This window comes from Notechis scutatus, chromosome 1 (genome assembly GCF_049901735.1).
Source record: "Notechis scutatus isolate UNSWTSFEM ecotype Mainland chromosome 1, rNotScu1.2, whole genome shotgun sequence".
Classification (NCBI taxonomy): Eukaryota; Metazoa; Chordata; class Lepidosauria; order Squamata; family Elapidae; genus Notechis; species Notechis scutatus.
The window spans coordinates 235550637-235575781 of NC_142009.1; the positions used below are offsets into that span (position 1 = coordinate 235550637).

Below are 25145 nucleotides of genomic sequence, written 5' to 3' on the forward strand. Positions count from 1 at the left end.
AAAGAGGAAGGAGCAGACCTTGCTCCATCTGAGCTTGGACAATTGAATATTTTTAATTTATGCATATATTTTATCTTGTGTTCTGCTCTATACCTACCCAGGCAGCACCAGATTAGAAAATGTTCTTTGCTGGGCTAATTTTTTTCCCTTTTGGTTGTTTTAGTTGTTGCTTTTTTTTTTTTTAGCTTAGCTGATGTCCGAGTTAAAGAAATGTTGGTCTAGATTTCCCAGGGTGCTCAAATGTCACACTCATAACCTGATGCCCAATTTCTGGAACAAGATGGGGTTCAGAATTGTTGAAAGGGCAAGTTGCATTCCTTTGTGTAGAGGACATGCAAGTATCTTCTTTTGAAACAGCAAAGCCCATTTGGTTGGGTGTTTTCCCTTCTGCTGTTCTCACTCTCTCACTCTGTGTGTGTGTGTGTGTGTGTGTGTGTGTGTGTGTGTCTGTTGCAGAAGAACAGGTGCACCTCAGTGCTTCATAACTGGCAATCGGGCGATTCACTTCTGTTTGTTTGCCAGCTGCCCTCTCACTCTTGTCCATAAGCAAATTTTATATCAGAGAAACACGGAAAGGTAGCTTTGCATTTTGGATCTTTTTCACTTGTTCCCAAATGGAACCTGATTACCTTTTTCAGCCCCAGACTGGTGGAGAGTCACTTTTAAGGGCCTTCTTATGGCCCTTCAGTTGCTCCGGTCTCCTAATTTTTTCCCACAGACATAGGAGAAGGATGTTGGCACCATTCCCCATTGTACTTGGGCAAGACTGTCGCTGAATTATGGGGCCAGGGGCAAGGCTTGCATCTTCAGTAGAGAGGCACCTGGTAGGAAATTGTGCTGTTTTAACAAACAAAACTGCCCATCACCATTCATATCACATGCTTTATTCAACATATAGCTGCAATGTTAACATGCTCCCCATTCTGCATAGTTGCCTTAGTGCTGACTGACTCATTGGCTAATCAGATCCATATTTTTTCAACTACAAAAAGGAGTATTTAATGGTCAGAAAAATCAGTTCTTCTCCAAATGCTACTTCATAGGAAAATATTGATGTCTTTCAAAACACAAAAACAAAAGCTTCCATACTCTTTTTTGTTTAAGTGTGGTGTTTTTTTTTGCGAGAGACCAAAGACTTGAAACTCTGATGAAGCACCCTACTAAAGTGTTGAACTGTAGCTGAAAGAGATCCAGAAGCTTATTCTTTGAAAGAATGGGCTATGACAAGAAGACAAATAATTTGCTTATGTACCTTCAAAAGATGCAGCATTTTTATTTGAGTAGTCTCTTTGAAGCAAATCCAGACGCCAAAACAATTTACCCACAAAATTTAATTTCATCAGCATGCCTTTTAGGTGGAGTGAAGTCCGAGAAAGGAACATCCTTATTCTCAAGGCATTAATATATCCTCTTTTAATATTAGGTAAGACAATACTTTGAATCCAGATAACAACACACATACACACAAACCTATTTGGCCATGCAGAGGTTAATCTTGTATAATGGTATCAATCTTGTGTAAAGTTACAGAAGAAAATTTGTTTCCTAGATGAAAGTAGTTCCTGCCTAGAGGATGAGACAGGTTACTCATCCATGTGCGTATTATTTAAAACTGTACCTGTCTTATTTATGTTGGCAATTCAAATATAGCTTTACATGTAGGCATGTATCACGCTGCATACTGTATTATGAAAAGATATTCATTATGATTACAGTTGAGCAGATGTTTAAAACCTGAATAAACTATAGTTTTAGATGTGCTTTGAGATGTAGCATTTTCTAATAATGCAGCCACCAAAGTAAAACTGGAAGCTAATGCTTAAGGCTTCCCAGTATAACTTCTGGGCCAAAAAGATTTCCTTTCTATGAATGAAGTGGACATCTAAAGTGTTTTGGAAATCAAGAATAATGCCTGGTTATTTTCTAAATCCTCTGAATGCCCAATCCATCTATTGCTCTTTTACCTCCTCCTCTTCTGCCTTCTCTTTTCCCCATTTGTTCCAAAGACAATTTGAAAGCAGTCTTTGCAAAGGCCATGTTTATGCCACTTTAAACCAACAAGCATGCCCCATGAGAACAACAGTATCCAATGCTGGGGTGATATTCCAAGTGATGAGGGGAGCAGTTGAACTTGGTAGTTTTCCAACCATCTTTTAACTTGTGGATTACAGGATAGAGCGAATCTTTGAAAGTGTTTCACCACAACCCAATCAACCATCCCAGGGAAACGTTCAGTAAATCTCAAGTGTACTCTTGGGCTAAGGAATTCCGCTGGAGTGCCTAAGAATGAGGATTAAACAGACTGATTAGGATATTAAGAAGACCCAACCCAGGCACTCCAGTGAGATCATGATGTTTAATCATGCAAGCCCTATTTTGGGGGTTTTCATCACTAGAGGCTAGTTGAGATAGAAAAGATATTCTGACAGCATTAGAGGTGTGGAAGCCTTTTACTTCCACAATATCCTTCCACAAACGAGGTTACTATATTAAAGGAGTTATATGGGTTTCTGTCTAGACTTCAGTAATGCCTGGTTTGGTTTTGATCAGATTAATCCTCTATGAGGCAGTTTGTTTTGGTTTTGATGCCGTTATGCCCCAGGCTATTGCACTTTGGGGAGATGTTACAAGCTGTTAAGAACAAAGCCAGCCCAGCTCCTGCATGGAAGCAAACTTTGACCAGCCCTGGCACCAAATGTGTCTAAATGTTCCTTAGTAGGAGAAATGGGCAGTATTCCTTCAGAAACTCACGAAAGCATCAGGGAACCCCCTGATTCCCGAAGTAGAGCTAAGATGTATGTTGTTTTAAAGCCTAAAATGTTATCTTGGCAGACCAGCTCCAACTCTTGGATCAGAACAGTGCAGGCACGAGGCAGAGATTCAACTCTGGATTCGGGACACTTTCTCAACTGCTGCCCTGCAGTTCAGTAGATGTCCACGTTTGTGCATTTTGATACGTTTGTGCATTTTGATATGTCTGCCACCACTGTAACCCTAAAATGTGCCATGTTAACAGCTACTTTTGACACCTCAAGAGAGCTTCTGTGGTAATTCTGTGTGATGTAGTCTTGCCGTCATTCTCTTTTATGTCTGTGCTCGGGGAAGGTAAAGTACTATTAGTTGTTTTTTTTTTTAAAGACCCAAAAGGCTTACACAGGATGTTGAAAATTTTACACAGTTTAACAGTTAGACTTTAGAACAAATGGCTGCATGTGGATTTGTTACTTGTTCTCTGGGAATTTTTGGCAAGTTGCCAGTCTGTACCCTGGTACACTAAAAAATGAGCTAAACTACTCAGCCAGATGCCACCACTGGAGGGATGGCAGTCTGAGTGTGATCCATTCCTGCTCATCTTGTGGGTTTGGTTTAACAAGCATTTGGGTTGTGACAATTTAGCCATGGGACAATCTGCTATAACCACCACTGTAGACAAGTTGACGCTTCAAGGAAAGATCGGAAACCGTTGGATCATTGCTTGCAGCTATAGTTGTATTCAAACATTTTCTTGGGAATCATAAAATGAAACATGCTTGTCAGCACAATGTTCATGTTTTCAGGTTTATTCTGCAGGAAGATAATAGTTTTGACCGTGACACTCTCTGCAAAGGCCAGAGTTGTATCATTCATGTGACAACTGCGATAATTCCACTCTTAAATGCACAGTTCTGTGAGAAAGAACGGAAACTTAATCAGGATACTTCAAGGAATATTTTTAGATAATTGTCTGTTGGTGGACAATAATGGTAGTTCATTTCCATAGGCAAGTTTCCCAGCTTGAAAACGGTTTGAGACCCCTATACAATACAGCCATGTAAAAAGTTAATCTGAAATCCCTTCCATGCAATACGTTTCACAATCGTATGCAAATGTTTCGGTACCTGGGATCAATTTTTTTTCAATAAACCTCGTAAGTGAACAAAGCTCATCCATGTTTCTGCCAACTTGAAGGTCTATTAGCTGTATGATTTAAGATCAAGGTACCCACCTAGATCCCACTTCACCTCCTTTGCCAGAAATAAATTTTCCAGCATTTCCTGCAGCCAGTTAAAAGCCCCTCTCCTCATTTTTCCTCACCCTTCTAGCTCAGAAATATTTTTAGGTTTCCTTCCATTGATTGAATGCTTGAGATCTGCCCACAGGTTTTCAATAAAATTCAAGTCGGGGGGCTGTGAAAGCCATTGTAATACTTTTCTCTCTGTTTCCTGCCAGTATTTTATGGTCTGCTGGAGCTATGTTTTTCAAACCATTGTTTGGGAATACTCCGCTTCTGCATACAATTGCAGACTCAACACATATAGTTTGGCTTAATGCTGTTTCTATTCTTGTCAGCAACTTTTTGTGAACCCAGACATAAATGGCAGAGTATGGTCTGTAAACAGGTGCCTAGAGTGGCTATACTGTATACACATTCCTGTTAAAATGCTAGGTTTTTGAAATGTAAAAACAAAAAGACCAAGATAAATCACTTCAGAAGTTTCTCCACCTTTAATGTAAGCTGTATAATTCAACTGAAACTGAATCTTTTTTTTTGGGGGGGGGGATAAAACAATGTTGCATAAGTGTGTGCACCCCCTGTTGTGGTTCACCGGCAGCAGGTAAGGATGGCTGAGGTCTCTGACCGAGGACTTGGACAAGGGGCCTGCTTGTGATGCAGGGACGGGGCCAGGACTATTGGAGAGTGGGGTGCTGCCTTCGGAGGTTGTGGAGTCTGCCAGTGAAGAGGACCGGGGAGCCTGTGCTCAGTGTGCGTGGGCACAGGGCTGCTCGAAGGAAAGAGGAGTTGAAGCAGCATGGCCACTTGGGAGTAAGGCTGGAAGGTGATGGCCCCTCCCATAAGGGATAAAAGCCAGCCTTCGGGGTTGGCTTTTTTGCAGGAAGCAAAGTTCTTTCTACTCAAGAGTCCTCATTGAAGCCCTGCTTACTCCGGTTTGTTTTTTTGAAACTTCTGGCTTTAGATATTTAACTGCACTTAGACTTAAATGACTCTTGGCTGTGAATGCATAGAATTCACAGCGCCGTATTAAAAAGGTTTGCTTTTATACATACTTTGTGTTTGATCTGAACAAGGCTTGGGTCAGAACACCCCCTTATAAGTGCCTGTGTTCGGAATTAACCAATCACAAACTGATGTTAAAAATAGTCAGTACATACCTGCCATCAATTAAAATAACTGTTCAAGCCCTTCAAAGGGATCTCATTGTTGAAAGGTATCAGGAAAAGGGAACAAAAAAATATCCAAGGCATTGAATTTACCACGGAACACAGTGCAGACAGTTATCAACAAATCGAGAGACTATGTCACAACAGTGAAATTACCAAGAACTGGATGTCCCTCCAAAATGAATTTTAAAAAAGAAAATGGTCCCTCAGGCTGCCAAGAGGCCTATAGCAATATTAGGGTGAGAACAATCTCTGTACTCTATATGTCTGGGATGTGGGGTATGGTGGCAAGATAGAAGCCTTTTCTTGCAAAGTAAAAAAAAAAACCCTGAGCTTGGCTACGTTTTGCAAAAACCTGCATCAAGTATGACAAAAGCACGTAAGAAAATGTGCTCCAGTCTAATGCAGTTGAATTTTCTGGCCATAATTCCCAAAACTATGGTGCAAAAACAACAGTGCACATCCCCAAAAGTATACCATCCCCACAGTGAAGCATAGCGGTAGTGGTATTATGCCTTGGGGCGGCTTTTCTTCAGCTGGAAATGGGGCTTTGGTCAAGGTAGAGGGAATTATGAATAGTTTTAAACATCAATGTTGACACAAAACCTTCAGGCCTCTGCTGAAGATGGTGAATTTTACCCTTCAAAATGACAAATGACTCAAAGCATGCCTCCAAATCAAAAGAATAACTTTACCAGATGATCAAAATTTTGGAATGGCTCAGTCAGAGCGCAGACCTGAACCCAATGGAAAATCTCTGGGGTGACATGAAGAGGGCCTGTGCACAGGAAGTGCCCTCGCAATCTGATAGATTCAGAGCACTTTTGCAAGGAAGAATGGGCAGATTCCCAAGGCAAGATGTGCCACGCTGATAGGCTCCTACCCAAAAGACAATGTTAATAAAATCAAAAGGTGCTTCAATAACGTTATTAGTTTAAGGATGTGCATCTTTACGCAACCAAATTACTTTTTAAATTATTTCCCTCCTAAAATATTTCAGTTTGTTTTTCAATTGAATTGTAGATTATGTTATATTAAAAGTGGAAACAACGTGATTTGTTTTGGTCTGATTTTTTTTACATCTCAAAACATGGCATTTTAATAAGGATTTTTATATCCACTGAACTTGCTGTGTAAAATCACAGCTACATTGATACATGGCCTTAACTTACAGAAGATAAAAATAAGGGCATGTTTAGTAAAACATTTAAAAAGAACAAGCTAGTGTTTCTTGACACTACAGAGAACAGAAGTTAACATGTTTAAATAGAAAAGTAACATGAACCTACGTTAGGGAGAAAAACCTGGATAAAACCAATTTCCCAGTTAAGTAGTTGATGCTTCATTCAGCTGTAAATATAATCAGCTGCAAGAAAAAAATGTATTTTTTTCTTTTCATTTTATGTACTTTCTGCATTTATTTGCCAAATTTTGGTAGCCAAAATGTGGCATACCTATTTTTTTTAACTTACCAACATGTCCCTTCAGTTTTTGTTAAAATATTGTGGATAAGCCTGGGTCGTGTCTGTTTATAATACAGGCAAATCCCATTTTTCACACTAATGTGCTTTTACAATACATATCCACATGTACTTCTGCCCCAAAATGTTTTTATGCACACGTTTTAGACTTGTTTTTGAGGCTGCAATCCTATGTACAATTCAATTGATTTACCTTTGCAGAAACAAAGCAGATTCCCAAATATGGATGATGGTTATGTAACAATGCAATTTGTTTACAAACGTTATCATTGTTTTTAAAAAGTGTCCAAGTATTTTCATGAGTTAACAATTTGAAATATCTGGTTGGAGCAATGGTGTTGCAGATTGACAGGTGTGCAGCAAGGCGGCCAGAGGTGGGAGGGCAGATTGCTTGAAAAATAGAGGGAAGGAACCTGAAGTATATCCTTTTATATTAAAAGTGGGAAAAGTGGTGGACAGATTTAATGGCTATTCTGATGGGAAAGCATTGGGCCTTCCAAAACATAAAATGCTGAAGTTTGGTTATCCTAGGTGTAAAGAATGGTAGTATAAAACATTTATGCCGTAACAGCCTATTCTATCTTTTCTCCTAAGGAATAGGTACCATGGCCCTCCAGGTGCTGCACTGTAAAATCAGCTATACCAGTTAATGAGAAATTAGAATTTAGTAGTGGCTTTAACTGCTTCACCCTTTACACCATTTTAAAAAAAATTACAGTATTAAAAAATAATCAAAGTTCTTTAATTACATGGGCATAGCAGTAGCAGAAATAAATGAACCAATAGCATTCCAGTATCTCAAGACAGAATTTCCCTGCCTGCTGAATTTTAATAGCATAGACTTTTGAGGCTGTTAAGTCTATGCTAAATTACTATGCCTTAATTAAGCATTAAAAAATACTGTGGTTTTAAAATACACAAAGGGATGATCCAAACCCTACTTTAGTTTTGAACTCAGCTTGTTTTTTCATGTTACTATCTGCCCAAATGTAGAATTGATAAACCAGGACTGAGTGGAGCCACCAATAATTATAGTTCTGAACAAAGGTGTGTGCTGAAAAATCCCTACTGAGGTTGCATTGTGGCAGATAATTAATTATGCATAGTTAACCAGAGACTGTTTAACAGCCGCAACATGTTGGACTTGATCTGGTTTATTATTAGATTTCAATGCCTTAATTCAGGAACATTCCTTTTTTTCATGTAAACAGATGCTTAAAGTTCGTTAGCCATTACAAGTAGCGATAGAATCCAAGCCAAGAGTAAGAATTTGTGAAGTGGCTGTCTTTCTGCTTTGGCCAAATTCTCTGGATAGCTCATAACCCATGAAAAGCATGGGCTATTTTAACAAAAGGGAACAGCAAATAAATCCTGCTGCTTTATAGTTACTCCCTTAGGACATTCCTGGGCATCTACCTTTGCATAGAAGTGCAGTTATCAATTTCTGTTAAAATTCACCTTGCCCTGTTAACAAATTAGAAAGCATCTCAGTCAGTTAATTGTTCTTTTGAATTATATGGGTGGAAATCAATGGATCAAGCTCCTATCTCCAATTGCAATCCCACTATGAGAATGTAGTTCTTGGAATAATGGGGGGGGGAGACACCCCAAGAGATAAGCTTTTTGAATAAGCTGCCTGTAGATCTGATGCTGTGGTACCATTGTCAATGTTTCATCTTGATACCATCATTATAACAAACAGAGGCCTCTCCAAATATCTGGTCAAAATCTACAATAAGCCATCCTGCTATTAAGACAGCCTAGATCCAGGGTGTTGAGAAAAACTGTTCAAATAGTAAATCCATCCAGAAATGAATCGGGTATTTTAAGCAACTAAAAGAAATGAACCAATTTTTACTTTTTAAGACATGTATTCCAGTGGCAAAAATTGTGTGGACAACGAAGCTTTTTTCCTGGGGTTTAAACATCGAGAACTATTTTCATCCTGAGATACAGTGCAGGGATGACAAGTAGTTACAGGGAGTTTGAATAAAAGGAACATAAATCCCAAAAGGTACAGTATACACACCAACACTTTTGAGAACAAAAATCACTTTTAATGACATTTAAGGCTAGGTTTGGGTTCTCTTTAATACTCCCAACAATTTTTTTTAAAAAAAATCATGCTTGTTATATCTAATTATTAGGCTGGTTTTCTTTCATTCATCCTGTGATGAGGGGTCTGGTTGTGGTACCTTACCAGAAGAGCTTTGAATTACAGCAAGTACAGTCACAGACACACAGAGGAGCTGCTCCCTGACAGCAGGATTTGGAGCTGTGCATGCAATTACCACGTAGGCACAGCGGCTACAAGGGAGAGTGGAGAATCGAGCAGGGACATGGAAATAGGCTCCCATGTCTCCAAAGACCAGCTCCACCTCCAAGTAGGACACAAATTTTGCAATAAGCACACCAGGGAAGACAGCCTGGACACAGGCAAACAATCATAAAAATCTTGGGGAGGCTGGGGGGGGGGGAGGGGAGGGGGAGACCATGCCAACAACAAACAGGAAAGCCTACATACAAGTCAACCTTTCTTGCCCACTGGATAATTCTTCCCAATCAGCCTGTAAGACACAAAGGTTGTGGAAAATAAAATACAAAAAAGTTTCCCGTCTCCTAAAGATATATGGAGGGACTAATTCCCTTGGATGGAGCAGGGAATGAGCAAAAGGTTGGGCTCATTGAATTTAGAGTTAGAAAAATCCAAGATCCTCCAGTCTCCATCAACAGGTTCAGGTAGAGTCAATGTATACCTTTACAGGTTCTCCCAACACCATAAAAAAGGAAGAAGAAAAAAGGCAAACATCTAAAAACTGGCACCCCTCTTTCCCTCCACCCCTTCTCAAGTACTCTTGAGGATACTGTCCAGGCCTCAAGAGAATGTCCACCAGACTGACCATCTACTGTGCAAGAACGACGACTTGGTTGTTCTAGCACAGGGGAGACAATCTTAGCCAAAAGTTGAGAGGGGCATAATTACCTTCCTTGTTTACAGAGAGATAAATCAATGGGCAGAGACATATGGAAAAGTTACAAGTGTAATTATTTTTATGCCTTTCCTACCCCCTTCTTGAAAATGACAGCATATTCCCCTCCCACCAGTGGAATGACGGGCAAGTGAATCTTCTTGGCAGTACCTTCCAAAAAGCCTTGATCTTCTGCTGACAACAGCTAGCCTTCTTTCAGATGGGAGCCCTTCAAGCTGTGAATTAAGACTTTGCTCCCTGCCTTGCAGCACCAAAGTGGGAAGCCAGTCCACCTGCAGATGCATCCAGGCTTTTTGCCCTTGGTGAGCTGAGCTCAAGCTGATTGAAGAAACGAGGTGGGTCTTTCCCTGCATGAGCCTCCTTTCAGACACTGTCAATCAATCCCTCGGAACAATGATGGAGATGGCAAAACCAGTGTCAAGACCACCAAATAATAACTTACTGCAATTCCTTATGTGGCTTTGTACACACTGCCGGGAAGGGGGGGAAAGGCAAAAAAAAGGGGGTGGGGAGAGGGATTTAAACAATAAAACAGTTCCTTGCAGGCCTTGATGAATTTTTAAAACTGTCCATGTGGAGCCCTTTGGGGGGGGGGACCTGCAGACACCACCCCATCTCTCCTTTCCCCGAATCCATTTGATTCTATTTTCACATCGCCTCCATTTTTCCATGCTACACACAGTAGAAAGCCTTCTAAGTCACAGTCTGGTCTGCTGAAAACAGAAAAAAAAAATGCAACGAGTAAAATAAGCTGAAAAGCCTTTACAAAAAGTTAATTATTTATACAATTCAACAATATCAGAGTACAAAAATTAAAACAGATCAATATACAAAACAATAAAACTATTAGTACAGAAAAAAAAGTAAATCAGAGGGATCACTTTAAAATGGCAATAGTGGTTGGACCATATTGAATAACTACACACATACATGTATATTTTTTAAAAAGCTTCATTAAATGGACCTCAGAATTTGCTAACCAGGAGTGAGGGATAAAACCATGCACCAGTGTGTTTTCACAGGATGGCAGTTCTGAATCCGACTGTTTGCTGCTCTTGTTCAAGAACTGACCTCAATAGTTTGATTGTGGATAACAGACCCCCAGGCAGTTTTGCACTTAACATGGGATTTCGAAGCAGTAGCTCAGCAGCAAGGGGTAAATGCTTAGAATAGAAGCATTATCCTCTCCGACAGTAGCATTTCACAGAGCAGGACATTTATGGAGTTGCAAAATGAGAGCTAGTGGCAACTTATAGTGCCAAGTATATTTTGCATCCGCTGAACTTAGGTAGTAACTATAAAAGTCCTACATTTTGTTTTCTACATAAACCGAATTGAGATTTCATTCAAGCCTTCTTCAGGCTGTCAAATCTACCTCTCCACTCACCTACTGGTGAATAGGGAAACCCTGACAATTGCCTCTGAGGGTTCCAAACTGTTACACCAATTAACAGTCATTAATTGTGATTGCTTAACCATATGCAAACAATGGACCTCATTACGATACCACTTCCTTGATCACTGCTGAGCAGCAAAAAAACCCGCTGTCTTTTGCTGACACTGTGGAAATTTACTTACTAATGTAGTTCACTGTTGAAGTGAAAAAGGGACTGTAGTACTATTGACTAACCTCAAGATGATGCTGTGATTACATCAGTGTTCTGATTGACAAAACATAGAGAGAGTGGGAATTGTAAGCCTTCATATTCCTGAGTTCCCTAGGTTAGGTAAATGAATTCATTGGATTAGTAGCATATACTCATTTGCTTATAGTACAATATTGTATATGCAATCCAATCTATATTATCTTCTGTTTTAGATATAAGAACTCTTTCAGGTGGGCAAATCCAGTGTCCCTATTTATTATGCAGAGCACAAAAGCTCTCAAACTTCTATTTACACGCCAGCCCTGCTCTGTGAAATGTCATCGGTACACACTTTCGTCCACCATAAATTTGAAAGCATAGCTGTTTCTCACCCAGCCACTGGTGATTTGATACAATAAGAGAGAACAGAATCATCAACCAAATTGGTACAGTGGTTAAAGGCACCAGGCTAGAAACCAGGAGGCAATGAGTTCTAATCCTGCCTTAGGTAGGCATGAAAGCTGGCTCGGTGTCTTTGGGTCACTCACCCATCTCAGCCCAATCTTCCTCACAGGGTTGTTGTTGTGGGGAAAATAGGAGGAAGGAACATTACATGTGCCACCTAGAGTTGTTAAGCATTCAAATACATTTATTTTATTTATACCCCACACCTTTATTATTTTTATAAAGGTGGGATATAAATAAAATAAATGTATTTGAATGCTTATTTGGGTTCAGTAGTGCAGAGACGAGTATACACTGTACATCACACCTAGTTTATCTTTTATATTATTATTTATTATTCTTATTTAGTGTGAGATCAGAACATGGCAGAAGACAAGTAAACCTAATATAATCCTTTATATTGTTGCAATGGCATACTTTGGGTAGCTATGAAATGGGAGAAGAGCTCAAGTACAGCATACAGTTGATTCAGTCCCAGAGAAATGTAAAATATGCATACCTATAGCTGAGTGCTCTACTTCCTCAAGGCAAACTGACATAATAAGGCACTCCTCCTAGGCCTGAGCCACCTGTGCTGCTGCTAAGCTCAAAGCATATTCTTCTCACAGCACACGTGGATATCGGGCGCTCAAATGTGCCCTGTGCCAAACTCTTCCCAAGCTCATGTGAACAGAAAGGGCTCAAACACTAGCGCAAAGACTGTTACAATGATAATGTCTCCTTCAAGTGGTTTCACCCTAAAGAACACGAGACCCAGTTTGGTGTTCTGACCAAGGCTTATGGAGGCACTAACAAACACACGTTAGTCCCAAAACCCTTTTTTCTTTATTTCAACAGCTGTGAATTATAGTCACTATATATTCTATATGTTATATAGTCACCGTAATAAGTCTGAAACAGTTTGTAAATAGTCCCATGGAAGTCTGCCAAAGTTCTTCGGGATAAGTCAAGCACACACCTTTATCTTCCTTGAAATGTTGCCAACGACTAAATGTCCAATTAGTTATACGAGGCCAAACCGGAACAAATTCAACACCGAGCTTCAGGTTTCAAACCGAACAGTATGAACAAAGTTGCTTCCTGCAAAGATTCCTGTCCTTTTGCTCCTCCTTTATGTCTTATGGGAGGGCCACTCACCTCCAAGCCTGAGTTGCCACTTTTGTCTTAATTGTTCTTGCCTTCTGGCAGCTCTGCGCACAGGCGTACTGGGAACAGGCTCGCTGCTGTCCGATTCTGGAGGCTCCGCACATAACTCCCAGATGGCCCTGGCCCCATCTCTGTATCAGACGCAGGACCCTCATCTGAGTCCTCCCCGGACTCCCCCATGTTCCTCCCCACTGTCCGACTCTGCTGCCGTCTCCGCAGGCTGCCGGCGGACCACAACATTTGGTACAGAGGTTCAGGCACCAGGCTAGAAACCAGGAGACTGTGAACTCTAGTCCTGCTGCCTTAGGCATAAAAGCCAGCAGGGTGACTTTGGGCCAGGCACTCACTCTCAGCCCAACTCACCTCACAGGGATGTTGTGGTAAAAAAAAAAACAGGAGGAAGGAGCATTAGGTGTATTTACCTCCTTAAGTTATAAAAATAATGTCGGCAAATTTATAAATGTGTTGTGTAAATAAAATAAAATACATATGCATGTATAGAACAAAGAGAAAGTAAGAGCAGATACAAAGGCAGTGTGAACAGAGAGGAAAATGAAGAACCCCATAACCACCACCTTTGTGTTTATTATGTGTTACACTTTTTGCCTTATTTCCACCTTGCCATAATTCTCCAAGCCTTAGAGAGAGAGAGTGGGTCTTTTTGGAAAGATCCTGTTTGACATAAAATCAGATCTCTCTCACTTCATAACTAGTTAAGGGAAAACCAACTCCCTTTCTCTCCTTAAAGGAGACCAAACCACACCTAAATAAATATTGCCAAGTTATGTTCTCCTCAGTGAAAAGGAGGATTTCAGGCAGGCCAAGGCTCTGCCTTCAGGACACAGTGTGAGCATTTGCAAAGGATGTAGGAATGAAGACACACTTGGCCGACACTGGATTTTCTCCTCCCCTCAGCCTTTGGCAGTAGCGTCCCTCTTAGGCCAAGCGTTTTAAAAAGCATTTGGGATTAATCTGAAGTTTCAGCAGTAAGAGCACAGGAAGTTACCCCTACCCACCCCATCTCACATCACAGGCTACAGGAAATATTCGGAAACATCTGGATTATTTGCACATCTGGACATATAAATATACACACACACACACACACTTTAACAATAGCAGCTGAGCTAAGTACAGTTTAAAAACGAGGCTTTCTGCGGGATCTCAACTGATGAAACTTTACATCCATTCACTTGTAATTTTTTCGGAAGTGTTCTTTTTATAAAGAAATACATAAAATAGTATAACCATAGAAAGAGTAAATTGCTCTGATTCCTGATTATCTGCTATCTTCTCTCCACTGAGATTCAAGGCTACACAGAATAATCTGTTATTTACAAATTCTTTTAAAATCTATGAATCTTAATAGTCATGTTTAGAAATTTACGAGGATGTATATCTATGGCTCTATATATATGCCAGCATTGTCCAAAGACATTTCCATGGTCATGTGGCCAGCATGGCTGTATGTCAAAGTCATATGAAACGCTGTTACCTTCCTAATGAAGTGGTATCTATTTATCTAGTCACATTTGCATGTTTTCAAACTGCTAGGTAGGCAGGAGCTGAGCCAAGTAACAGGAGGTCACATGGCGCTGGAGACTGGAACCTAGAGTGCAGACGACAAGCTGGGTGTGTTTAACCACTGAGCCATCACAATTACGTGTGTGCGTATGTATTGACCCCTGACTCCTGAATAAAAAATGGATGCTCTGGCAATGAAGAGCTTTTCTTCTAATTCTATAAACTATGTACTTCCAAATGCCATTTTCTTCTCTTAGTTTTCTACTAAATAACAAATACACTGGAGGAAGGTGGAATCATTCCAATATGTTATCTATTGGTATTTCAACCAGAGGTCTCAGTACAGTACAGGTCTCAGAGCATAAAATTTAAACATCTGGATTTTGAGTGCTGTCAGGCATTAACACTTCCCTATAAAATATCTCAAGACATACATTTTGTTCAATTATTATTAGATCCAGGACAAGCTTTGCCTCTTCAAAGTGACTTCATGTAGCATACAAACGAGAAACACACTCTATTATCTAAGGTAGCCATTCAAAACCTGGAGCCACAACCACCATCATTCCCCTTCATCAATGCTAGTTAGGATGATGGAAACTGTAGCCTGAGCCCTAGATATAGAAGATATATATGACACCTAACCACAGAGGAAGAGAGGACTAAGGCATGGGGAGGGCAGCAGTGCAAACCTTGCCTAAGAAAAGCAACAGAAATCAGTCAGAAACTTGGAAAGCAGGAGGTGATAAGGCAAGAAAAACGGAGACATATAAAGTGCGGTATCCAAGTTAGAAGAGAAGCAAATACAGATGCAGGCACTCTGTTTCAAATCGGCCTCATGGATAAAGAAAAAATGGCCAACGTCTCCTCATTCTTGACAGCGTCCTAATTCAAAATATTTTTCCCCCTCAAGAACTATAATAAAAATAGACTTCCTTTTGAGGAAGTGGCCACTTTTGCAACCAGTGACAAGATACATTCCGTCTTCTTGAAGGGGATCAGACTCATAATAACACTGGGAAAAGCAGGGGTGGAGGCCATGCATGGGTTCGAAGGAAACAGTTTTTCGGTACATAATCTGAGCAGCCTCTTTTTCTTCTAACAAAACTGCTCCTTTTCTCTCAGTGACTCACCTTGGTCATGATATTACACATTTGCAGTTCATGCAGCCTGGACCACTTTCATCTGGGGGATTCAATTTACGTAGTTTGTGCTGCCGGATCTCTCGCACTAAAGTATAGAAGGCATCTTCGACTCCCTGCAACAAGTCAATGAAGTGCTTTAAACATCATGTCATTTGCATGTATTTCCAAGACCGGTTAAAACGTGTGTTTTCCATTTGCTGGTCACTTCTGAATGCATTACTAGACCTAATATAGGATTTGATTCAAAGAGATAGAAGCTTTCTATCTCTTTCTCCTCAAAATGCAAAAAACCAAAACCATGTAATTGTGAGCTGGTATAGACGTTATAGAAATAACTGGCAGAATTGGTAGACGTGACAACGGTATGACTGTTTACCAAGTGTGCCTATTCTGAATCCAAACCATAGTCTCAGAGGGCAGATTGCCTAAATTGGCAGCAAATACATGCACTTGGGCAGAACAATTTGGACAAATGGCAGAACACAGAAGAAATACCTCCATCACTGTTGGCTGAACATTGGCCTTTGTTACTGATACTGACAACTGCTAAACCAGGCTACTTGCCAGTCATGTCCTAGCATCATCTTAACAGAACAAAGCCACACTTAATCCAAACTTGGTGTAATTTTTACTTCTGTTCCCTAATGCTCAGGATCCATTAGCAGAAAACTACACAACCTGCTCAATAATTACCAGCTGGAACCCTACTAACCCAACAGTAAATGCACATTATTGGCTCAATGGAGCTAAGGGCCAGCTCCAGCCCAGTTAAAGTCAGACAACCACAATAGGCTTATACAAACAGAGAGAAAGCAAGCTGCACAGCCATCTGTTTACACAATTCAGAAAGGTATGTGATTTCCTTGGAGGGGCATGAGTTGGACATTTTTCTATCAGAAGAGACAGTCAGCAAAGGTGGAGTTTAAACTAAGCTTTGGTAAGTTTCTTTGTTGCCATTACAAATTCAGGGCCAAGAATTCAATACAGCAAATCTTCAGCTGAGCGCAGAAGCAATGCAGAGGAGCCAAAAAGCTTCCTCTGACTTACAAAGGCAACAATGAAAAGTTCGACAGACTCTCTGGAAGATAGCTCCGTTTTCACCATAGAAACACCCCGAAGATTACATCCTGCAAGCATGGAGTAGATTCTTTCCTCGAGTGAAAGTGGAAAAAGTGAGTCTGCGTTGTTTGCGCTTCCCGCCCACCCACCCCCAACCTCAGTATACCTGTCTAGTTTTGGCTGACGTCTCTATGTATGGAATCCCGTAGCTCCTAGCCAGCTCCTGGGCTTGTCGCGTTTCCACAGTCCGGGCAGGAAGGTCGCATTTATTCCCCACCAATACCATGGGCACATCGTCGGAGTCCTTCACTCTCTTGATCTGCTCTCTGAAACACAGAAAACAAAGCCAATGTTTCTATACAAGGGCCATGGTTTTTTAAGAGTTAAATGGCATAAGAATATGATAAATCTAAGCCACAGAGAGGTTGAGTTGAGGCTTTCCCTCTCGCTAAAGTCTTCTCAAAGCACGATCATCCTCTCATTGCCTGGTGTGCAACCACTTACGCGTGTGTCAGTACAACTTTTAGGCCAAAATACACCACACGCCTCCTCTGGACATGGTTTGCCTCAGAACTTAAGTACATGGGATTAGTCTCAACCTCTGCTTCATTCCTCCAATAAAGCCAAATTCTCCAATTCAAGTAAACCAGATAGGGAGGTCAGAGGTCAGTGTTATTGAGGTCAGAGTGTTCACATTTAAGATTTGTTCGTTGTTAAAAGACTGGTTTTCCTGGTTCCTGGAAGAAGCTGGCATCCTAAAGAAAACACAGCTGATAAAATTTAATTAAGCAGAGTATTCATTTATGCAGATATGGAGGTGTTGGGGCAAATCCCGTAACAGGAAGATAAGAATTGGAAGGCAGATTTTGAAAGCACCAAGGCCACCAGGCATCTTTCCCCAGTTCATGCGCATCAGGAACATAAAGCTCCCAGAAGTTTATTGAGATGACACAGAAATGGAACAGAAAGGTGGACCTTCAGGTCGAATAAAAATGGGAGAGAGCATCCTAAAATTTTGATTTGTATCCGTAGGAATTTTGTTTTAAATTTGCAGGGGACTTTAAAAATTCTTTATATACCTTACAAAATGTCAGGGATATAATTTTGTTAATTTGTTGCTACAGAAAAACAATAACCCAGATTCCTAAGGTACCTTAAGCACTGCTATCTTTCACAATTACATGAGGTAGAATACATTTCAGATTATGCAACTGCATGAGCAGATTCACACTTATGAAAACATATACCCTGATGTATTTGTTACCTTACAAAAATCTATTGTCTTTGAAACACCGAAAGCCTCAGAGCCTTACACAGAATCTCTCATACTAACTAGACTTGCCATCACACCGTATACAAAAAATCATGTGTATCTGCAAATATGTGGCAGAGAAGGCAGAATAAATGCACCTGCCTGACAATGTAGCAAAAAGTCCTAAACCATCACTAAGTTCAGAAAGGAACAGCCATGTGGGACAGACAAGTTCTCTGATTTTCTACTCTTTATTTTAATAATGTTAGCAAAAGTTTTAAAAAGGAGAAAAACTAATACAAACTAAGTTAAAGCAAGGGGAAAAAGAGAGGAAGAAATCAAAGAGAAAGCTAAAATGCAAGAAAAGAAAAAAGTAAACAAGAAAGAAAAAAGTAGTTTCTGATCTTTGTTACTGTGGTTACAGGTACACTTATAAATTTACCTCTTTTTCTAAAGTTACACGTCTCTCTTCTCTCTAATCCTCAAATCATAAGCTCATTTTTTTAATGTTTTCCACAAAAAGTGCACAAGGGATCTCTAGTCAACAATAAACAGTTATTGTCATTGAAATGTATTTTAACAGTGCAGTTATTGTCATTTTCCTAATAAAAGAAATCAATTTAAGCTATCTCAGCAAGTTCCATCACTTTCACCAGCAATTCCTCCACTGTGGATAATACTGAATCTTTCCATCTTTGTGCATAAAATGATCGTATACGAAAACAAAATTCTGTGACTTTTTCTCCAGCTGTTTGTTCATCAGTCCCAAAGGATCGACCTCTGGCCTTAATTGTATATTAAACTTTTAAATCGCCTGAATCAGTCTATGTATTTGAATCCAAAATTTTCTAGCTTTACACCACTAAGCATGATAAAATTCCCCTTCTCGTTGTTCATGTGCATTTGAAATGCTCCAATTTTTTACTCGTAATTAACATTTCCCACCACAACTGATAATGACCAAACCCTCTATCCATCACAAGTGAAGGGCAGGTCACAAAATAGCAGAAACCATGTATAATCAGCTGGTGGTTACTGATAATTTCCTGGTAATGGCTAATCTCTTTGTGGAAATTGATAGATTCTTAACGTTGTGATTTCCTCCCTGACACAGACAGCATGTTCAGCAATTCCAACTTCTGAAAACATGACAGTCAAGGGCTGCGGTTATCAGAATTCAACCTTGACATTTCTAGCAGAATTTGCTGATCCAGAAGCTCGTGAGTGTGGAAGATTTAATTCCCCCCCCCTCTGTTTTTACATAGTTCAAAAGTATTCTTATTTGTATCCTGACATTCCTTCTGTTTTTATTCTCCTTCCAGCAGTTTCTACTTTCATTTCCTCTTGTAAGAGTTTCCCACTTTACTTCCTTTCCTTTCTATTCCTCTTGTCTTTATTATAATTATTAACCATTCCCAACTGGCCACTTCTGGCCATTTTGCATCATAGGGGGAAGACCATCCTTTCTTTCTCCTCTGAATCATGTTATCTTTAGTCATCTTTTTTTTCACTTCTATACCTGCTGCTCCCCAGCTGCTCTTATTGGGGGGAAAGGGTGTCCAGCTATCTACCCTCATGGCACAGAAGAAGCCCTGAGTCACGGCCCTTTTCCTCCTGCCCCATAATCTGGATAGGCGCTCTGTGTATCTATGATATCTGGGGGCTTTTTTCCTTGTCTCTTCTCTCTCATCATACCCCCACAATCATACCTTCTTTACAGATGACCTCCTCTTACAACAGCATTTGAATTAAGCACTGAGCAGGCCTCCCTGAGCAAGGAATAGAGCACAAATCCTTTGTCGGCACTCCATTACAGCTTCAGCCAGCCTGGAATCCAAATCGCCAACCAACCTGGCTACCCTATAGGTGCGGGGTGGGTGGGTTCCCTTGTTCCCCAAGGAATAAGCCTGGCCTGTTTGAGCCCCTGGGCTCCTTGCTTCACAATGAGTTGTCAACAACACTGAGAACACTGACCCAAGAGATGTACATACTCAGGCTTATCAGAGCCAATTAATTTCCATTAAGCTTGCAGGTTTTCTAGGCGATCTGAGCAGTTTTTCTGGAAGGAAAGCTATGACTACAGATAATTCTCCAGTTACAAACACTCATGCCAAGTTATGGTGTCCCTGAACAAAGGGCAGGGAGGCCCAGTCTCTGAAGTTATGACTGCTGCAGTGCCCCTCTGGTCATAGGATCAAAAATTTGGGCACTTGGCAGCCCGCCTACCACAAGGGGCGCGTCAACTCCCCCATCCACCTGTTTCCAGCCCATCTCTGCCCCTTCCGACTGCCCTGCACAGCAGCAATCCTCCACGGCAGCAGCTCTGGGGTTGAAGCAGAGGCTCCAGGCCTTCTGCAGTCTCAGCCAGTATACACACACGCACACACACACACACACGCTGCCACAGCCCCAAGCACCAGCCACCCCCACCCGCCTGTGTTCCACTGCCCTGCTGCCCTGCACTCACTGGCCCTGCGCTCACGAAAACGGATTGCGCAACTTGGGTAATGGCACAAGCAGCATCCTCAGGGAGAAGGGCTGGCACAGCCACGGAAACCACGTTAAGTCCAGGTCAGGTGCATTTCATCAGCAGCAGGAGGATGGCAGCGAAAGCCAGCTGGGGATGGCAGGGCCAGCAGAGCGCAGGTTGGGAAGGACGGCAGAGGTGGCAGACGACAGGACAGCCAAAGGGGCAGAGATGGGGGACGGGGGGGGGGGGAATAGATGGGAGGGGGAGTTGAAGAGGAGTCCTTACATTACCAAGGCTGGGGGTGAGGTGGGGAGACTAAGCTGGGAGTGCGATTGGGGCGAGTCCTCCCCTAACAACCTTTGGGGTTCACTTATCAATATCGATGGGGAGGGCCAGGATTGCCATCCCTGAGTAATGTAGTCACATGATGTCATGCTTTACAACCGCATCACTTAGTGGCAAAAATGCTAATCTCCATTACCATTCCAATTACCATTCCATTTGTGGAATACTTGTGACATATTTCTCCCTCATGGTGTGTAGGTTTTCTTTTCTTCTTCGCAGTGAGCCACAGAAAAACATATCCTATTTGTTTTATTTAAGACTATTAAAATCTTATTATCAGGGTAAAGTTAATATGCATTCTCTTTTAGCTATTTCATTCCCTGCCTTACTTGAAGAAATATATATTTTGTACCCAGCAATTTGGGAATTGGATCTGGCAGCTATCACAATTGCACCCTAATTGCTCATAGGTGAAAACTGACTAATCTAGTTAAGCAAATCTACATATCAATGAGTAAATAAAAACATGCAATTTTTCCTGCATAGTATGCCCTGGTTTAAACATTAAAAAGTGAAAATAGCTTTTATGTGTTGGAAAAGAGACGCAGGAGCCTCTTACTTCTTTCAAATCTTTAATGCAAATCTTGATTCCAGATTCAGTGAACTATAACATTCAGAATGGCCATGCTGACTAAGTGTGATGGGGAAAGAATTCACTAGAGACCAGTAGAGGAAAACAAGATACAGAAAAACAGTGGAACAAGTGGAACAACTATTTGTTTTTTTTTACATTAATTTAGAAAGACTGTGACCAACAACAGAACTTAAATTCTGCCTACATTTACCAAGGCTTTCCTTTTTTTTAGGCCCATAACTCTTTGAGAACCCATCCTTGCCTGATGAACAGAGTTCCCTCTGCATTTTAATGATGTCTCCGAGGTGTTCTTTTTTCATACCCACGAATGCAATAGCCCTTAAGCAACAGCGAAACATGTTTCAATACAAGGTCTTTGAGAAGTCTAGAGAGAAGTAGGATTCTTAACTAAAATGGAATGCACTACTAGATGCAAGGCTTTTTGCCTTTGCTGAATTACATACAGGGAAGGAAGCTTGTGGATGGATGTTCTGGTTCAGCCAGTCCTAAAACACAATCTATAGGAAAAATCAGGCACAGGAGAAAGGGCATCTCTATTGTCAATGAAGATGGGTGGGGGACAAAGGATGTCAGCGCCCCTGGCACTCAAAGATACTCGATTGATGACTTCTAAAAACAGCCTGAGAAAGCGCACACATTGCTAGAGCTTCCCTAGGAAAAATATTAGCGAAGCCTCAATCAACCTAGTCATCTCTCTCTCTCTTTCTCTTCTCTTTGCCCTTCACAGGCAATCGATACAGGTTTCCTTCCCTTAACACGTAGAGCGCATCACCCTTAATTAAGGACAAAGGGAACAAACAGGAGAGGATGTCTCCTGCTAGTCACAGCAAATGTTTGAATGGTCCCACCCTGGGACTTTTCCTGATTGGAGCAGCAAGTTGCTTGGATGACATCTCAGCAGAAATGCTGCTGGAAGCTTTCTGCTTTGATCAGACCAAGGGGAGAGGCGGCTTCTTCTTTTTTTTTCCAGGATGGGCTGGAAAAAAAAAAGGGTTAGCCATGTGTCTCCTTATTCCAGATTTCCGGAATAAAACAGGATTCACACTCCCCTTCGCAGAACAGGTGAAGATCATTCCACTCACCTATACTGATGAATATCTTCAAAGGACTTGGTGTTGTTAATAGCGAAGACACAGAGGAAGCCTTCTCCTGTCCTCATGTACTGGTCTCGCATGGCACTGTATTCCTCTTGGCCAGCTGTGTCCAAGATGTCCAGTAAGCAGGTCTCCCCATCGATGACTACTTGCTTTCTGTACGAATCCTGAAGTCAGGAGAGAAGTAAGATGGATTAGAAGCGGGGTCAGCCATATTGGCTTATGGTGGTTATCCCTGGCTGCCCCCCTTTTTTGCCTCTCACAAACTTAGCTATTCACCATTCGTTTCCCCTTTATTTGCAAGTTTTTGCACCATTGCCATCTTCCTGGTTCTGGCATTGCTGCTCTCTATTCCTGCAAGTCTCTCTTCTTTTCTTTCACCTGCTCTGCTTCTTGACCGAGTCTCAACTACCTTCTCCCCAGCCCACTCTCCCTTTCATTTGCATCCCCCATAGGTCTTTTCACCCCAATCTGCCCCTGCTTTGTATAGCATCTGTCTGCCTATAAATGCTCCTCTGGGGAATTCTGGCTTGGCACGGCTCCTCGGGAGGCCAGTATTAAAAACAAAGCAGTTGCTTAGAATCCATAGTTCACACCGTGGGACGCTTTACTCTGGGTTTGCCAGAGCCAGCCACCTGAACCACACCGAGAACCACAGGGCAAGGGTACACAAATTTTTGATGGCCAAGGAACCACTTTTATTCTCCCCTCCCACACACACACACCCGTTATAATTGATAGAGGGCAGCACCATTTTTAGACTTTTTTCTTTCCTGTTTTGAGGAAAATTGAGAGGTTGCACTCTCCACATTTTTCAAGGTGCGCTTCAGAGAAAGGATAAGAGTTCATACCACTAGTGTCAAAGCAACAGCTCGTGTGTCAGAAGCACCAATGTTCTCCCCTGACAGACAAGGTATGTCTTTGATACCCTGCTGTTCAGGCTTTGCAAATCTATTTTCTTTACTTTATTTAGTATGTACTTATCCTTTTAAAAGTAGCTGTGCCAAAGGAGGATCACAGTCATCTCCTTTGACCAGCACACATAGAAGCTGGAGAGTAAATATGAACGTGAGCAAACACTGGGTTGAGTTCAAGAGCAATATAACCGTGTCTTCCCCACCCAGCCATAATATTGTCCATCAAGATAAAATTATTACTATGGAAAAAATCAGCATGGACCTGTTCTCATATTCTATTCTTCTGGGCTAGAAGTATTCGAATTCAAAAGGCTTTTCTCCATTCCTAAATAAAACATATACCCATATCACTTGCTTTATCTTTCATTTTAAAATTTTAAAAGTATCTTTAATATTTAATAATGTTGGTCTTTTTCTTTTCTAATAATTTATTTTAAAAAATTAACTACATTTTTTTCCAGATGTTCTTAGAAAATAAAACGATGACATTCACTTTCTGAAAAATAAGTTGTAAATAAAAGGCTAAAATACTTGAAGTCCAGAATTATGAGAGACAAAAATGTAACCTGCTACTGTAAAATGTTAAAAATTGTTTAACTACACCCAAACCTCACTTGGCTTTTTTTTTAAAAATTAAAAATACCTAATTATTACAATTTTCAATAGGGGGATTTTCTCAACGCCTTACTTTATTTTTTGCTATGTATTTCCTAGCAAGCATATAAAAGACCTAATCATAGTGTCCCTATCTCTAACATATGCTTTTTCCTCTGGGCCTTTTCTATTATGTTGCTCTTCACCCACTTGGACTCAAGGGAAAAGCATCGGTGTGAAGCATCCCTACTGCTGATCCTTTTTATCTTCAAGCTCAGTCACCTGATTTCCCTCCAATGTAGCCCATGATAGATTTTATCCACCTTGAGGAATCCTTTAGGTTGTGCTGGAATAAAGGGAAAAATACCCTTCAAGACTGGTGCAATTAAGGACAGGTTAATCCTAACTTGTTTATGAGCTGGGAATGAGATGAAGACAATGTCACAATGACACTCTCTTTGACTGCCAACGTGGCCTACTCTACTTCATCCACATTGCCTATTTCCCTAAACTTGAATCCCTGGGACTGATGTGAACTGTTATCTAACCTTCTATGTTGTTTGTGTGAATTTTCATTGGGTTTCACCTGCATCAATGCTGTCCTGCACGATTTGCAACTTACTTGTTTGAAAAAGGGATCTTAAATATCTTAAGTGTTCAATACATCTTACACAAGTAACTTTAGTACTTTAGCAAACAAGTACATCCCTGACCTGCTTTAGAAATGCATCAAAAACCTGTTTTTCCAATGAGCCTTGGGATGAGGTGTTTTTGTGAATTGGAGCAATGACTGGTAAGGGATGGCTGAAATTGGGCTTTATATGCTTCCCCCACTGCATGATATCATTGCTGTACATTCTGCATTTTGACTGTTTGCACTGCATTTTTAATGTAAGTTGCCTTAGTCTCTCTGATCTCACAACTATGTGGCAGGGATAAAGTGAAAGGAGAGCCCCATTAGATCACCTTGACCTCCCAGAAAGAGACAAGTAAACCAGAGCCATCTGAACAAAGCGTTCAGACGTTACTACAAATGATTGTTTAAAGCAGGGGTTCCCAAACTTGGCAACTTTAAGACTTATGGACTTCCACTCCAAGAAATCTCCAGCCAGCTCTGCTAAATTCTGGGAGTTGAAGTCCACAAGTCTTACAGTTGCCAAGTTTGGGAACCTTTGTTTTAAAAGCACAAAATGAAACCTTAGTGACATAGTTTCATGCTACTTCTCAACATCATCCCAAGGAGGAAAATAAAAGGTCCCATTCTTTTTGTAACTTAACCACAACTGAGAATCATTGATGGAGCAATTAATCTTACTTCAGAT

General features: G+C 40.9%; 1 protein-coding gene across 4 annotated transcripts in view; it reads right to left on the reverse strand.

The window, feature by feature from the left end:
- Nucleotides 1–8676: 8676 nt before the first annotated feature.
- Nucleotides 8677–25145, reverse strand: part of HRAS (HRas proto-oncogene, GTPase) — a 79781-nt gene continuing 63312 nt past the window's right edge. For 2 of the 4 annotated variants that reach the window (XM_026668201.2, XM_087950766.1), the window contains exons 3-6: nucleotides 22301–22479; nucleotides 16723–16882; nucleotides 15486–15610; nucleotides 8677–10344 (exon numbers count right to left, since the gene is read on the reverse strand). In XM_026668201.2, coding sequence (XP_026523986.1) covers nucleotides 15491–15610; nucleotides 16723–16882; nucleotides 22301–22479 — 459 coding nt within the window. In that variant the 3' untranslated portion in view covers nucleotides 8677–10344; nucleotides 15486–15490. The remainder of the gene's footprint in view (nucleotides 10345–15485; nucleotides 15611–16722; nucleotides 16883–22300; nucleotides 22480–25145) is intronic. The other 2 variants (XM_026668202.2, XM_087950767.1) reach the window with 1 other exon arrangement.